Source organism: Elgaria multicarinata, chromosome 3 (genome assembly GCF_023053635.1).
Source record: "Elgaria multicarinata webbii isolate HBS135686 ecotype San Diego chromosome 3, rElgMul1.1.pri, whole genome shotgun sequence".
Taxonomy (NCBI): domain Eukaryota; kingdom Metazoa; phylum Chordata; class Lepidosauria; order Squamata; family Anguidae; genus Elgaria; species Elgaria multicarinata.
This window is the reverse complement of record NC_086173.1, coordinates 64,430,389-64,445,378: the sequence shown is the minus strand read 5'-3', so window position 1 is coordinate 64,445,378 and position 14,990 is coordinate 64,430,389. Positions and strand designations below refer to the sequence as shown.

The 14,990-nt window shown below is 46.4% G+C and overlaps 1 protein-coding gene across 1 annotated transcript; it reads right to left on the bottom strand.

The window, feature by feature from the left end:
- Positions 1-228: 228 nt before the first annotated feature.
- GET3 (guided entry of tail-anchored proteins factor 3, ATPase) lies at positions 229-14,955 on the bottom strand. Its single transcript, XM_063120547.1, has 7 exons — positions 14,380-14,955; positions 12,730-12,877; positions 10,582-10,730; positions 9,675-9,825; positions 9,206-9,313; positions 5,080-5,277; positions 229-812 (listed from the first exon to the last, which is right to left on the bottom strand). Exons 1-7 carry the CDS (start codon positions 14,553-14,555, stop codon positions 681-683), a joined length of 1,062 nt encoding a protein of 353 aa, XP_062976617.1. The 5' UTR covers positions 14,556-14,955; the 3' UTR covers positions 229-680.
- Between the last annotated feature and the right edge of the window lie 35 nt (positions 14,956-14,990).

Below are 14,990 nucleotides of genomic sequence, written 5' to 3'. Positions count from 1 at the left end.
ATTTTACACATCTCTAGTTTCCAGTCTGAGAAAGCCAGTCAGAAAGACTAGGGTTCTCAACCCTTCCACACCCTTATGCAAACTATTGTTTTAAGCAGAAGACTTTCCCATATGCTTTAAGCTTCCCCAATGAAGAATACCCCCTGCAGAACTCCTAAGTTCCCCCACTCCTCCGAGAATTCCCAATGTGAGAGAAAATGGCACCCTGATTGATGAACAGCAGCAAAGTAGTTTCCCTTACAGTTTATTTACATACTTCCCATTAGCATCAATGGCCATGATGTTGTAAATGGACTCTCAGTCTCTGTGTCATCACAACACCTGACTGGGACCTCAGCCAGAACGGCATCAATCCCAGGAGATATGATCCAGGGAGAAGCCAGAGTGACGGAGAAACAAAAAGTGACCCAAGTTTAAATTAGCTAGCTGGTCAGTGAGGGGAATGGATTCAATGTTGTGGCTGGTTTTGGGATGTCCCAAGGAGGTAAGTATGAGCACCAGGGCAGAAACAACTGGGAACAGCAAATTCTGGGTCTTCCAACCCCACCACAAGCCTGTCAAACACACACATGAGAGGCCACTGGAAGGGGAGGAGTTCCAGCAGGTAAGGATTGGGGAAGAGCAGGCATGGAATGGGGGTGGGGGGTGGGAGAGATCAGTGGAAGTCAGTCTATAATGTTTCATTTTGCACTGGGCGGCTTGTAGGGCTCCAGTAGCAGACTTGAGAAGGTGTTGACTTTGTCAGCGCCTCGAACTTCATGGGGCAAGAGTGGCAGCTTTATAATATGAAAGTCTTCATAGAGATCTTCCATCTGGAGGAAGGAAAGAACAGAACAACAGTCAAAGGAGCACCTAACAGTCACAAACTTCTTGCTAGCAATCAAGGTAGAACCGCAGCAGCATTTCCTGTCTAACTTGCCCCGGTTGGTTGCAAAATGCACCATATTCACTCTTGATACCCCTTTTGGCATCAGCATCAATTTTGCAGTCTTAATCCAATGGCAGAACTAAACTATAGTCTTAAACCCATTTCAAAGAGCTTTAGGAGGTAGGGAGTAGGACAACAGGAAGGTGTGGCATTCTGAGGAACCACAGAAGGGCAGACTGGGAGTCCTGCAGGGCTGGATTTGGCTCCTGGGCCTGAGGTCCTGCATTCCTGAGGTCAAGGATAAAGAATGGAAGGAGCCATGAAAAGGTGGATCCTGCATTGAGCAGGGGGTTGGACTCGATGGCCTTATAGGCCCCTTCCAGCTCTACGATTCTATGGTTATTTTAATCTTTGTCATACCTGAGGCTGGGATTCAAACTTTAGGTATACTTTTGAATAGGGTAGGTGGGGAGAGGCCTTAAGTACATGGCAGAGCACATTCTTTGCATTCAACAGGCATCTCCAATTGAAAGGAACAGATAGCACATTATGGGAAAAGATCCCCTACCTGAGACCTTAGCAAACTGTTACTAGACAATATTTATATTTATTTATTTATTTATTACATTTTTATACCGCCCAATAGCCGAAGCTCTCTGGGCGGTTCACAAAAATTAAAACCACAAAAAACATCCAACAGGTTAAAAACACAATTACGAAATACAGTATAAAAAGCGCAACCAGGATAAAACCACACAGCAAAGTTGATTATAAGATTAAAATACAGAGTTAAAGCAGTAAAATTTAAATTTAAGTTAAAATTAAGTGTTAAAATACTGAGTGAATAAAAAGGTCTTCAGCTGGCGACGAAAGCAGTACAGTGTAGGCGCCAGGCGGACCTCTCTGGGGAGCTCGTTCCACAACCGGGGTGCCACAGCGGAGAAAGCCCTCCTCCTAGTAGCCACCTGCCTTACTTCCTTTGGCAGGGGCTCACGGAGAAGGGCCCCTATAGATGATCTTAAGGTCCAGGCAGGTACATATGGGAGGAGGCGTTCCTTCAGATAACCTGGCCCCAAACCGTTTAGGGCTTTAAATGTCAATACCAGCACTTTGAATTGGGCCCGGACCTGGACTGGCAGCCAATGAAGCTGGAAAAGGACTGGCGTAATGTGATCTCCCCAGCCAGTCCCTGTTAGTAAACGGGCTGCCCTATTTTGTACCAGCTGAAGCTTCCGGACCGTTTTCAAAGGCAGCCCCACGTATAACGCATTGCAGTAATCCAAGCGAGAGGTTATCAGAGCATGGATAACTGTAGCTAGGCTATCTCTGTCCAGATAAGGGCGTAGTTGGTATATCAACCTAAGCTGATAAAAGGTGCTCTTTGCCACTGAGTTCACCTGTGCCTCAAGTGACAGTTCTGGATCCATGAGCACCCCCAAACTACAGACCCGATCCTTTAGGGAGAGTGCAACCCCATCCAGGACAGGGCAAACATCACCTTGCCGGACAGATGAACCACCCGCTAACAGTACCTCCGTCTTGTCTGGATTGAGTCTCAGTTTGTTAGCCCTCATCCAGTCCATTACCGTGCCCAGGCACTGGTTCAGAACAGTCACTGCCTCACCTGGGTTTGATGAAAAGGAAAGGTAGAGCTGGGTATCATCCGCATATTGATGACACCTCAGTCCACATCTCCGGATAACCTCCCCCAGCGGCTTCATGTATATGTTAAACAGCATAGGGGATAAGATAGAGCCCTGTGGAACCCCATGGCTTAGGAGCCACGGCACAGAGCAATAATCCCCCAGCACCACCTTCTGGAATCGGCCATCCAAGTAGGAGCGGAACCACTGCAACGCAGTACCTCCAACTCCCAGCTCAGACAACCTATCCAGAAGGATACCATGGTCGATGGTATCGAAGGCCGCTGAGAGGTCTAGGAGAACCAACAGGGTCGTACTCCCCCTGTCTCTCTCCCGACAGAGGTCATCCCACAGGGCGACCAAGGCAGTTTCCGTTCCAAAACCAGGCCTGAAACCCGATTGAAATGGATCTAGATAATCCGTTTCATTCAAGAGTGCCTGGAGTTGTCCTGCAACCACCCGCTCAAGCACCTTGCCCAGGAAAGGGATATTAGCCACCGGCCTGTAGTTGTTAACATCCTCCGGGTCCAGGTTAGGCTTCTTCAGGAGTGGTCTAATTGCCGCCTCTTTTAAAGAGGCCGGCACCACTCCCTCTCTCAAGGAGGCATTTACAACCTCCTGGACCCAGCCAGCGATCCCCTCCTTATTTGATGTAATGAGCCACGAGGGGCAAGGATCAAGCACACAGGTGGTCGACCGGACTTGGCCAAGCACCTTGTCCACATCCTCAGGTCTCAATAACTGAAACTCATCCAATAAAACTGAACCGGACGGCGCTCTGAACGCCTCTACTAGTAGAGCTGCATTAAGTGTGGTGTCCAATTCATGACGAATCTGAGCGACTATCTTCAAAGTGCCGTGCAAACTCGTCACAGCGTGCTACCGAGGGTTCCACCATCTCTCGCCCTGGCCCAGAGTGTAACAGGCCGCGAACCACCCGGAAAAGCTCCGCCGGACGACACTGAGAAGACGCAATGCTGGTGGAAAAGAACTGCCTCTTTGCCACCCTCACCGCCACAGAGTAGGCTCGATAGTGAGCTCTAGCCCGTGTTCGATCAGACCCAGCACAAGTCTTCCTCCACCTGTGTTCTAGCCGTCTCCCCTCTTGCTTCATTGCCCTCAGCTCAGGTGTATACCAAGGAGCTGACCGGGCTCTGCTCAGAGGGAGAGGACGCTTGGGCGCGATCGTGTCAACCGCCCGAGTCATCTCTGCATTCCACAGAGCGACCTGGGCTTCGACAGGAGCACCGGCCATATCAGCAGGAAAATCCCCCAGAGCCCTCTGGAATCCATCGGAATCCATTAGCCTCCGGGGGCGGACCATTTTAATAGGCCCCCCACCCTTGCAGAGGGGAAAGGCCGCCGAGAGTCTAAACCTCAGTAGGAAGTGATCCGACCATGACAAGGGGGTAGATGTTAGTTCCCCCACTTCCAGATCACCATCCTCCTGCCCAGTCGAGAAAACCAGATCAAGCGTGTGTTCTTTTACATGCGTTGTGCCGATGACATGTTGAGACAGCCCCATGGTTGTCATGGCAGCCATGAAGTCCTGAGCCGCTCCAGATACAGCAGCCTCGGCATGGAAGTTGAGATCCCCCAGAACCACCATCCTGGGGGTCCTCAACACCAGGTCCGAGACAACCTCCATCAGCTCAGGCAGGGAGACTGTGGGGCAGAGGGGTGGACGGTACACCAGCAGAATTCCTAATCTGTCTCGAGTACCCAACACACAGTACAAACACTCCAGACCAGCACTCGACTGAACAGGAAGCCTAGAGAGGGAGATTGTATTCCTATAGACCACGGCAACCCCCCCTCCCCGGCCCTCGAGTCTGTGCTGGTGCTGCACTGAGTACCCAGGAGGGCAGAGCTGGGTGAGAGGAACCCCTCCCAGTTCACCCACCCAGGTCTCAGTGATGCATACCAGGTCAGCCCATTTAGCTCAATACTGAGCTAAATGGGCCAATGGTCTATCTCAAAGGCAGTGTGTGGGGGGGTTTCCAGCTCAAGGGCCAAATTCCAATCTAAGAAAGGTCTTGCAGACCACATTCCGTCTGTGGGCAGGGTCAAAGTCAAAATGTGATTACTACCAATTTTAAGCCTATTCACAGGTAAGCAGGACAACCTCCTGCATGACTGCTCACAAGTAAGCAGGACAGTATCACTCAGCAGCAATTTCAAATCACACCGAAATACCAAGTCTCTGCATGCCTATGTGGATGCAAACACTAGTAGCAGGTCTACTCACAAGTAAGCAGGACAAGCCTCAGAAGGAAGGAAGACTGACGCACTCAGTTGCTTCTTCCCCAGGCCCCAATCTTTCTTTTCTGCAGGGAAATGCTTTTATCTCAAATCAGTAGCTGGTTGGAGATAAGAACTCTTTCCCTGCTGGAAGAGGGGCAGGGTCTGAAGAAGAAGCTGGCAGGTCAGCTGGGGAACCCCCATGGTCCATATCACTGGTTTAAAGCAGCTTCATATGTTCAAATTTATGGCTGCCCTGACACCTCCCCCCACCCTGCCCCAATCTCCCCAACAGACACTGGAAATTAGAATTGCTTCTAACCATACCTGGTCAAGGTACTTGGACTGGATTTTGTGCCGGGCCTCACACATCTTGCATGGCTTTTCTGGGTCAGGAAAGACCAATTGATTGACTATGATGTTGTGGGTGTCGATTTTGCACTTGGCTAGCTCCTGGATGAGTCGCTCCGTTTCATACAGGGACAGGAACTCAGCAATGCAAACACAGATGAATGTGGTTTGTTCCTGGGGAGAGGACAAGGTAGCATGAGTTTAGTGATACAAATAAGACAGCAGGGTAGGGTATCACCTAATCCCTGCCTCCCACACAACCCCCTTTCCCACTCTAACTTCTCCATTCCCTCCACCAGCATGGATCTTTCACAGGCATAGAGGGAGTAGTGCCAGAAGTTAAAACTGAGGGGCGTGTAGCAAAAGCTGCTCCCCTCAGTAAGCACTACAGCCACCACTACCCGCCCCCCAGCCTAGCAGCCACCTGAGCACCCTGCCAAGTGCTTTACAGTTATCCCCTCTATCTGCAGAACATGGGGGAAATAATGGCTGTTGAGCAGATGGGAAGGGACTCAGGCAGCTACTACTCTCTCAGTGGCCATGGCAACCTCATCTGACTCTGTACTTTTAGGTGAAGTTCAGAAGGCACAGTTATCTTGTCTGCCCACTCTGCAGTGGTCCATTCAGCCTGCTTATCAGAATGCCTGAAGACTGTACATTAGGGCACTTGGGCAGCTGCTTCTGGCATCTCCTTCCTTCCCACCAGAGACACAGCGAAGGGGACACAGCAGCCACACGCACAAAACACTTCACCTTGTGTCTTATCTCTGAAACACAGAAAAACACCCAGGCACCTGCTAGCCCCAGGCATCCTCCCTCTTGGTTGCTCTGTCACGAGCACAAAGAGGACAGAAAGGATGAGTAAAAGTGGGGTAAGCAGCTGCCTCTACTTTCCAGCCTTTAGAGAACTGGTTTAGGGCCAGAGTGAACTGCAGTGCAGAGTCTCCAGAATGAGACTAGGGGACTGGTCATTTAGGGCAGTTATTCACCACAGGTGACCAGGCAAATGGCAATTTGTAAGGTTAAATTAGTTAGCTCAGCCCATTACAGACTTGGCCCTGATTCCAACTGCATTTGGACCCAGTGCGCTGTCTACAGTGCACACAAACTTGCGTAACTAGTGGCAAAACCTGTAACAAAATGCAGGACTGCCAGCCCGCACCTGCTCTATCATGCAAGATCTTACAATACACCTCACTGCCATATATAAAGCTCCCCAAGGCCCTGGAGTAAAGCTGAATTTATTGAGCATCCACATTCTTCCCAGGAGCATTTGACATTGTATCTCCTTTCCTTTGAAGTCCTTTCCCCATCTTTACAAGGGAAGATTCCAAATAACTAACAGGGCGGGCAAGAGCCTTGCAATGCAGGTGTGACTAGTATTGGCAGCAATTTTCAAATGGATAAAGAGCGCTTCTATTATAAGGAATAGGCCAACAGGCATCTCTTGCCCCAGAACCAAACACAAAGATCCAATATAGCATTCGGATAAATGCCTTTCTTGTAATACCACAGTTGACAACTCTTGACTGGCTTTACATGATCACAGAGGGAAAATAAGCTATGGTGGCTTATTTTCCTTCCTCCTATGTGCTGGTTGTGAGCTGCCTAATTTGTATAAATGCTCTTGGTAGGTATGGGCTGTCATGATGTCTGAAGCCGGCAAGGGTGGGTGGCTGTGGTGATTTTACAAACTACCCCAAAACCTATGGCTTGTTCTAGGGTTGTTTGGTAGTTTGTAAACCACTAGCACCGGGTTCAGTTGTTATGTCAACCCATAATTAGTTATGCTAATTAGGCAGCTCCCAACCAACATGTGCGGGGAGCATGAACCCACCCGGTCTGTCCCAAGCTGCCAATGAGAAAGGTTTGCCAAGCCAGCAGTTGGAAAACAAGCCTCTTCTATTATGTTTCAGAAGAAGAGGCTTCTGTTTCTAAGGTAAAGATTCATAGGGAGTTTTCTGGAAAGGTTTACTCTACAGTGGGGGTTGTAGCATTTTGCAAAGATAAAGGTAATGTTCTTCCATGCCTTTGAGGTAGATTGGTTCTGTAGCATCCCCACTGCATTTGCCTGTGGTGTTCCAAGGAGGGCCAGGAGGCATGCAATCCCAGCATTCCTGCTCTTTTGCCATGCAAATATAAGCTTTGATAGCAGCCTTGGAGCCCTTTGGTCAGAAAGGAATGCACACGGACCAGTGCAGTAAGAGCATGTAACAGTTTCCATTAGCTGAGATTCCAAGGTTGAACAACTGCTGAAGGTTTATGCTTCCCTCTCTAGATGACAGTTGCAACTCCAAAACTGTGGCACATACTCAGCAATCAAAAGCCAGAATGATCAGCTGGGAAAAGAAAGCTCCAAATTAACCGGAATGGACATATTACTTGACCTTTACATCAGCGAAGCAGATTAACTGCTTAAGGAAGCCTGGAGGCTAAAGGTTCTAGCTGAACTCCAGTTCTACTACCAATTCCAAAAAGCATTCCAGCCAGTACCTAAGTCTATAATTCCCTGTCTGCATAAATGGGCATTACAAGAAGAAGCTACCATAAATGGTAAACAACCATCTAAACTTGTATAATGCAGACTCTCATCAATATTCTGGAGAATGGTACATATGGTATAGCCCTTTTTGGAAAGTCTTGAACACATCCCTTATATAATCCAAGATGGACAGAAAATCCTTGTTCCAGGACTCATTCTCCCCAGCAGGTACCAGCTTTATTCAGTTTGGAGGATTCTGTGACCAAATTGATAGCTGCTACAGTTGTTCAGGTAGGGTAAAGCACGCTGAAAACAAATCAGCTTTATTTATAGATGCAACACTAGAAATCGCATTTGCTTGCAGTCATCCATTGACTCCTCCTCCTGTCAGAAGAAACCACTTTTTTATGGGGCTCTGTAAACAGCAAGCCTTTAAACACCCCACATTTTAGAGCACGGATGGGGAAGATCGGCTATTTAGGTAAGCAGCGTTCTCTGCAGAGAAGATGTTATATAGTAGGGACTCTAACGAGAACCTCCAGCTTCTACTACATGCTACAATACTAAGAACCAAAAACCATGCCTCCCTGAATGCAAGCTTTCCTCCTCATTCACGATCTACTGTGCTATCATTGGATAGGGAACTAGGTTCCTCCCAGGGAATTTCTTTTGCAGGAGTAACCGCTTTTGAAAGGAGATTCTGTAAACAGAAAGCCCAGAGAATTTACCCCTCTGAATTCTGTGACCACCCTTGTGAACCAACTTGCCAGAGGTAGTGTTGTTAATGGGTAGATCCAGCATAAGCCACTTGTGGACAGAAAGATTCCTTTCAATTGCAGGAGGCTTTTAATCCAGCGAAGAGGGGAGATGGTCTTTGCCAATTCGTCCCTCCTCCTGCAGCCCCCTACACCCCCTGAACGTCCACAGACCCTCCGGAATAGTGGGAGGGATAGTACAGGGGGCTGCAGAGAAAAATCACCTCCCTCTTGCTTTCCACCCATGGGAATGTTCTGAGTGGAACTCTTCAGAGGAATATTTCCACCAGCAGAATAAGACTCTGAATCCAACCTACTGTCTAGTTTTTTGGGGGGAGGTGGGGGACTTAGTTCTGACTTTATCTTGCTGCCATTTTCTGGAATGAGCGAAGTAGAAATTCCTCCCAACTACTTCCAAACATAACTACACTGTTCCTTTTCAATCACTGAATATAATTTTATGTTCTAATGGAAGATGTCTCTTGTCTGATCCTGTGAATGAACTAATAAGCATGTTAACTGAAAGACTGGAACTACAGGATGCATGGAAACCAACAAAAATATATCACATTTGAGAACTCCATTAACAGTTGTGGAGTTGTAATGTAAACTTGCGTTAATTTTGATTAAACTTACTAAAGTTAAATTTCATGATAAGGCCATGAAACATTTTTCATTTTATACTATGGTGCCTTACAGCCACCTTCGCCAATAGCAAAAGGTCTCAGCCGTCAGCCTTCATCTCCGTGATAATTCAAACACCATCACCCGTGCATAATTTCTTGGGGAGAACACTTGCTCCTCCTCTATAGATCATCCACTGCACTGGAACCACTTCCTCCCTCCACCTTTGCAGTATACTTGCCGGATCCTTGAACTGCTCGCTGACTGAGCGGATGACAGGGAGAGTCTCCTCCAGCTTGGAGGCCAGTTGGTCAGCATTCATGTCTCCCAGGCCAAGCATGTTGCACATCTAGTGAAGAACAAATGGAGAAGGAAGCTGCAATGAGGAGCCTTTACCAACAGAGGGCAAATCACCACTACATGCCCTGCACAGCACTGCAGGCAAAGTGTGTGCAGGGCGGGCAGGGAGGAAACTAAACCAGAAGATCAGCCCAGCCCAGAATAACAAAGCCTAGCAAACTATGGCCAGTAAGTATTACTACTGTACTAAACAACTGAACAATATCGGAACCATCAGCCATTTTACATTGCTCTTAGGAGTTGCAATAGCAGCACTTGGTGTCCACGCAAGACCCGGAAAACACCACATGGTGGAACTTAAAACTTTTTGACAGGAAATCCACACGCTGGTGGCTCCTGTCTCCTTTTACCTGTGATATGAAGGGACTGATCTGGTTCTTTATCTGCATCAGGCGGCCCAGTCCCCGCTCTACGATGGTGGGGAAATTGAGCAGCCGTAGCGTGTGCCCTGTGGGTGCTGTGTCAAACACCACCACGGAGAAATTCATCCCTTTCACCAACCTGTGCAGGCCAAAGAGAGATCTATCAGCAGCCTCATCTTCCTTTTTTGGGGGACAGTAGACTAAAAAGGGCCTCCCCAATACCTCTTATTTCTAGTCGCACAGCCACCGACTGAAATACACTTGCAATTCCTCGTTACAAATAGAATGTTAAGTCCCCAAATGTTGTTCCATCATATAGCCGTAGAATCTAGGAGTCTGATCTATCTGTGACTGTAGTTGCACTACAATCTGAGGAATTTAAGGCACTTATTTGAACTCACTAGGTCCTGCATAGTCCTGATAATCTGAGTTAGTGAAGATTGTCCAGGAAGTGGTGTTGCACTTAGCCAAGCTGCCAATTCCACCTTGTGGCTGTTTTTGCCCATAGCACTTATAACTATCTGACATTCAAAGAATGCTATTGGTTTCTTTGCTTGGAGAGAATTGTGTATATGGGGTTGTATCCAATGTTAGTATAACTTAAGTTCTATTCATTTCAATGGATCTACTCTAAAACAAAGCATGTTGTGAAATGTAAAAAGCATGTGAAAGTTGGAACAGTGCAATAAAAGATGCAAAAGTTACATAAATATGAGAACTCTGGACATGCTATGCTGGCTATCCCGGAAGATGGCACTTTTCACTCTGTTAAGCCTAACATAAAGGTGAACACAGTAAAGACTCTGTTGAAGTTTGCTCTTCTGCTTCCCAATATAAGCCTCAAACAGGCAAGAGGGGGGATAGTGGTCCTAACGCTCCAGATGACAATTCTCACCTCATCACTTCAGCATAGCTCATGGCCTCATCAATACCAGGAAAGGCACTCATTGCCTCCTGCATCATCTTCTTGCCCATACTCAGCATATTATCTTCCTCAAAGAATTCATCTGGAAGTTCAGCCACACCTAGGCTGGGGTCAATCTCCTGAGAAACCAGGTATGGACACAACATGTCAGTATTGCCTTCACAAAGCAGGAGCAACACCATTTAACCACTGAACAAGAAGAATGTTTAGAATGCAGAACTAAAACTCCTGATTTGTAAAACAATTCTTTAGTTGTATATGCACAAAAACTGGACTCAACATTACCACACACTATTGATTTCTTTGTGATCTGAGGCCAATTTTTTATAATTAAGATGCTTAAAGATACATAATGGGCTAAATTCAGTCAAAGTTATGCATGGAAGTCCTATTGGTTTCAAAGCAAGAGCATTAAATGCATACCTAGTTCTCCCAGTGACATCAACATAGAATAGAATAGCAGAATTGGAAGGGGCCTACAAGGCCATCGAGTCCAACCCCCTGCTCAATGCAGGAATCCACCCTAAAGCATCCCTGACAGATGGTTGTCCAGCTGCCTCTTGAATGACATGGCTTAGAAATGCTTAACGTGGGCTGAATCTTGCTTTATATGTTCACAACATTTATATCTTCTCATCATTTACAGCTTCTAAGTCAAAAGACTATCACCACTAAACAAATGGATGTTTATTATGGTCTAAGTTTTAACATTATTTTAATAAAAAGAGCTTTTATTTTGAAAGCACAGCCAATCTTAAGAACCTAAAAAGAGCTGTGATGGCCCAGTCCACAGGCCCATCTAGTCTAGCATTTTATTCCTACAATAACCAAACAGATGCCTGTGGAAAGCCCATAAGTAGTATACAAGCTCAATTGCACTGTCTCTGTTGTGTTCCCCAGCAACTGGCATACAGTGGCATACTGCCTCCATTACTGGAGATAAAATATACCCATCATGACTAATAGCTACTGATAGCCTTATCCTCCATTAATTTGTCAAATTCTATTTTAAAGCCATTCAAATTAGTGGCCATCACTACATCCTGCAGTAGCAAATTTCAATGTTTAACTATGCATTGTGTGAAAAAATCCTTCCTTTTATCTGTTTGGAATCTCCCATGATTCATCTACACTGGATGATTCCAGATTCTTGTATTATAAGAACAAAAATTTCTCCCTATTTCAACATGCATAATTTTATACACCTCTATCATGTCCCTCCTTAGCTTTTTCTAAGCTAAGAACCCTTAAACATTGTGACCTTTCCTCACAGAGGAATTGCTTCAGCTCCTTGATCATTTTAGTTGCTCTATTCTGCATCTTTTCCAGCTCTTCTTTCTTGTCCCCAATCTTAGACATCAGGCACCTGGAGGGGAACGTCCACAGCCCAATATTATGTTCATTGGCAGTTCGTGCCATATACTGCTCTGTGCTGGAGGGGTAGCAGGTGTCTCAGGGCAGGCTTTATGTCCTGATTTTCGATGACAGATTAAAATCCCCCTTTTCAGACTTTACCAGCAAACAGGTCATGCTGGCCTAGACATGCATGAAATATTATGTTTCTATTCAGAGAGTACTGTGACAGGTTTTATACCATGACCACCTTCCCAGAACTGTGAAAAGTAGATCTTTGAATTAAGGGGAGCAACTGTGACACACTCTGAGGATTTCAAGTCCAAAATACTTGAGCTGAGAATTGCAGAACCGTGTTGCCATCTTTTCTATTGGCACTGTGCCTCTATCTTTTAACACGCGTTCCTTGCTTACCTTGTTTAAGCATCTGTTCATTTAAGTGTTTTGGATCTATTTTCACATTCCTTCCTTTCCCCCTTCTTACCTCCCTTTCTTCTCGTCTCATCATATTGCAAGGCAACAGCTATAGCATTTTTAAATGTAACTCCTAGATATTTAAGATGGTCTATCAAATATTCCTCACAAAAATATAGGAGGAAAAGCTGCTGTTGGAAAGGAGGTGAAGTGGATAGAAAGGCTTTGCTTCATTTTTGTGTGTCAGGCTGCTATTAGAGTTGTCAACCCTATTCTAGACCCTTCTCTGTAGACAAGGACAGATTTTAAACAAGCATTTTGACTTCCCGGTCTCCTTAGAGACACACTCACCATGGCAAAAAGGTTATCATAGCCCTTTACTTTGGTGGGAACCTTGGAAAATTTCTGGTCGAAGGCATCCGAGATGTTATGTGCAGGATCGGTGGAAATGATGAGGACACTCTCTCGCACTTTGGAGAGCTGCACAGCTAAGCTGCAGCTGGGTCCAGAAAGTGAAGCAATGTGCAGTTATTAGCATAACACAGGAAAAAAATACAGACAGCACAAGCTCTCCATCTGTTACAGTTTTAACCAGTTTAGATTTGTCCACTTGGGAAGATTATGACCAAGGGACTTCCAACAATGTTTGTCAATGAATACATAATACAAGAAACTAAAAAAACAGTGTGTCCTGCATGGCTCATCAATCTCTTTTTCAGGGTTGCAAATAAGTTTATAGAATTAGTAGCCTACAAAATGTTCTACTATCTCACCCACCCAAACAGACTCTAATGTTAGCCATTGTGGGAGATGTTATCCGTTTAAAAGGTAAAAAGAACAATTTTCTAATTTAGCCCTGCTAAGTCACCTTAAGGAAATTCTTACTTGTCAGTTACTCACAAGCCTGCTCTATTTATTCATGTTATGTAACAATGTAATTCCATGCATATTAACTCAGAAAAATGGCTCACATAGTTTATTGGGACTTTTTCTCCAATCAGTGAGCATAAGCTAGCAGCTTCAACAATTTAGGCTGCAATCCTACACCCACTTACCTGAACTGAGCACCTCTGAATTCAGTGGGCCTTAATTCTGAATATATACGATCGTACTATTATCCATGTATCATGAGCTACCAAACTAGATCAAACTGAAATATATACTAGAAGCCCAGATATTTAAAAACATAGCCTTAGACACCAAAAGCCAACCAAGAAACATACAAAACTTTTAATATTTCTGTCATAAGTTCCAGCCTATTATTTTAGCAGTCTCCAGGGCAGATATATCACATAATTGCAATGCCACCATCAAAAATTATTCTTTTTGCCCCCAAAACTATAATCAAGAATGCATTGCTGGGAGACCTGGAAAATTGTTATGAGGCACAAGACAGAAGGCTAGCTCCGAGCTTTATTAAACCATTTGGGGTGTTACAGAACTAAACTAGTGTTTGTAAGTTGTGCCTGGAAGACAATATGGATCTAATGCAGATGTGCTCCACCACCATATGTCAGAAAGTGGATTGCTATATTCTACCCCACCTAAAACTTCTGCAGATTAAAGGCTGCCATGCATGAGCAGGCTAATATACCTAGCCTAGAGATTATAAAGACACGGAGGAGAGTCGCTGAAGTATGAACACCAAACCTTTTAGCCTTTTGCCCCATGCCAGCCAGCAGAATAGCCTAAAACTTGCGACGCCCATATGCAGTGTCAGATTTGTACACGCAATCTGCTAGCCTGATGGTCTTCAGTACAGAGAGAAGCCCGCTCTCTTACTCTTGCCAACTCTTCCCACCCCACCCGGGCTCCTCTGCCCCCCATAACTCAATGAGAAAGAGACATACAGCGGGCGGAACTCGCTCCAGCGGCAGGGCAGCTGCGGTTCTTCCTACCCTCTCACGCCACTCTGAAAGGGGCAGGAGCCTTGCCAAGGGAAAAGGGGACGGCAGCCATCCTCCCAAGGCGAAGGCATTTCCCCTCCCAAGGCTAGTTCACCTGCAAGTGGTCTTGCCGACCCCGCCCTTCCCTCCGACGAAGATCCACTTCAGGCTCCGCTGCTCGATAATGTTGCTGAGCGTCGGCTCCAGCGGTTCCACGTCAGGCGCGTCCTCGAATTCGTCCGCCTCAGCGGCTAACCCGGGCGCTGCCGCTGCCGCTACCGCCGCTGCCATCTTGGGACAAAATCACGTGACGAGACGCCAGGCTACACCATTTTAAAGGGAGGCTTCAGATTTTCCACTGGGCGCCTTCCCTCCTCCGCGGGGAGCAATGGCGCACGCGCACCCTACCTCACCTTGCCTTCCGCTCCCTTCATACAATGAGTTCAAGTCGGTGCGTCATAGAAAGTCTCAACAACAGAGCAAAGCGCACCCCTCCATGGCCGGCTGCTATGGTTCTGCCCAAACTCGTCTTGTTTCAGCGGATTGGCTGACAGCTCTTCTCCTGACTGGCTTCAGCGCAGCAAGGAAAAGCCACAAATGCCCATCCCTCGCTACCTCTGATTGGTAGAAGGCGTCACTCTTTAAACGTTCATTTTTCGACAGTACTCTTTCATGATTGGTTAGGAAAGGACTGTCAGTCCTCTACGTCTAGAACGCGGCGCGTTT

Coding starts and splice junctions, on each gene's coding strand:
- GET3 (XM_063120547.1), bottom strand. CDS start 14,555: ATGGCAGCGGCGGTAGCGGCAGCGGCAGCGCCCGGGTTAGCCGCTGAG. Junction 9,826..10,581: donor AGCTATGCTGAAGTGATGAG/GTGAGAATTGTC, acceptor TGGCCTGCACAG/GTTGGTGAAAGGGATGAATT. Junction 813..5,079: donor AGTCCAAGTACCTTGACCAG/GTATGGTTAGAA, acceptor TCCTTCCTCCAG/ATGGAAGATCTCTATGAAGA.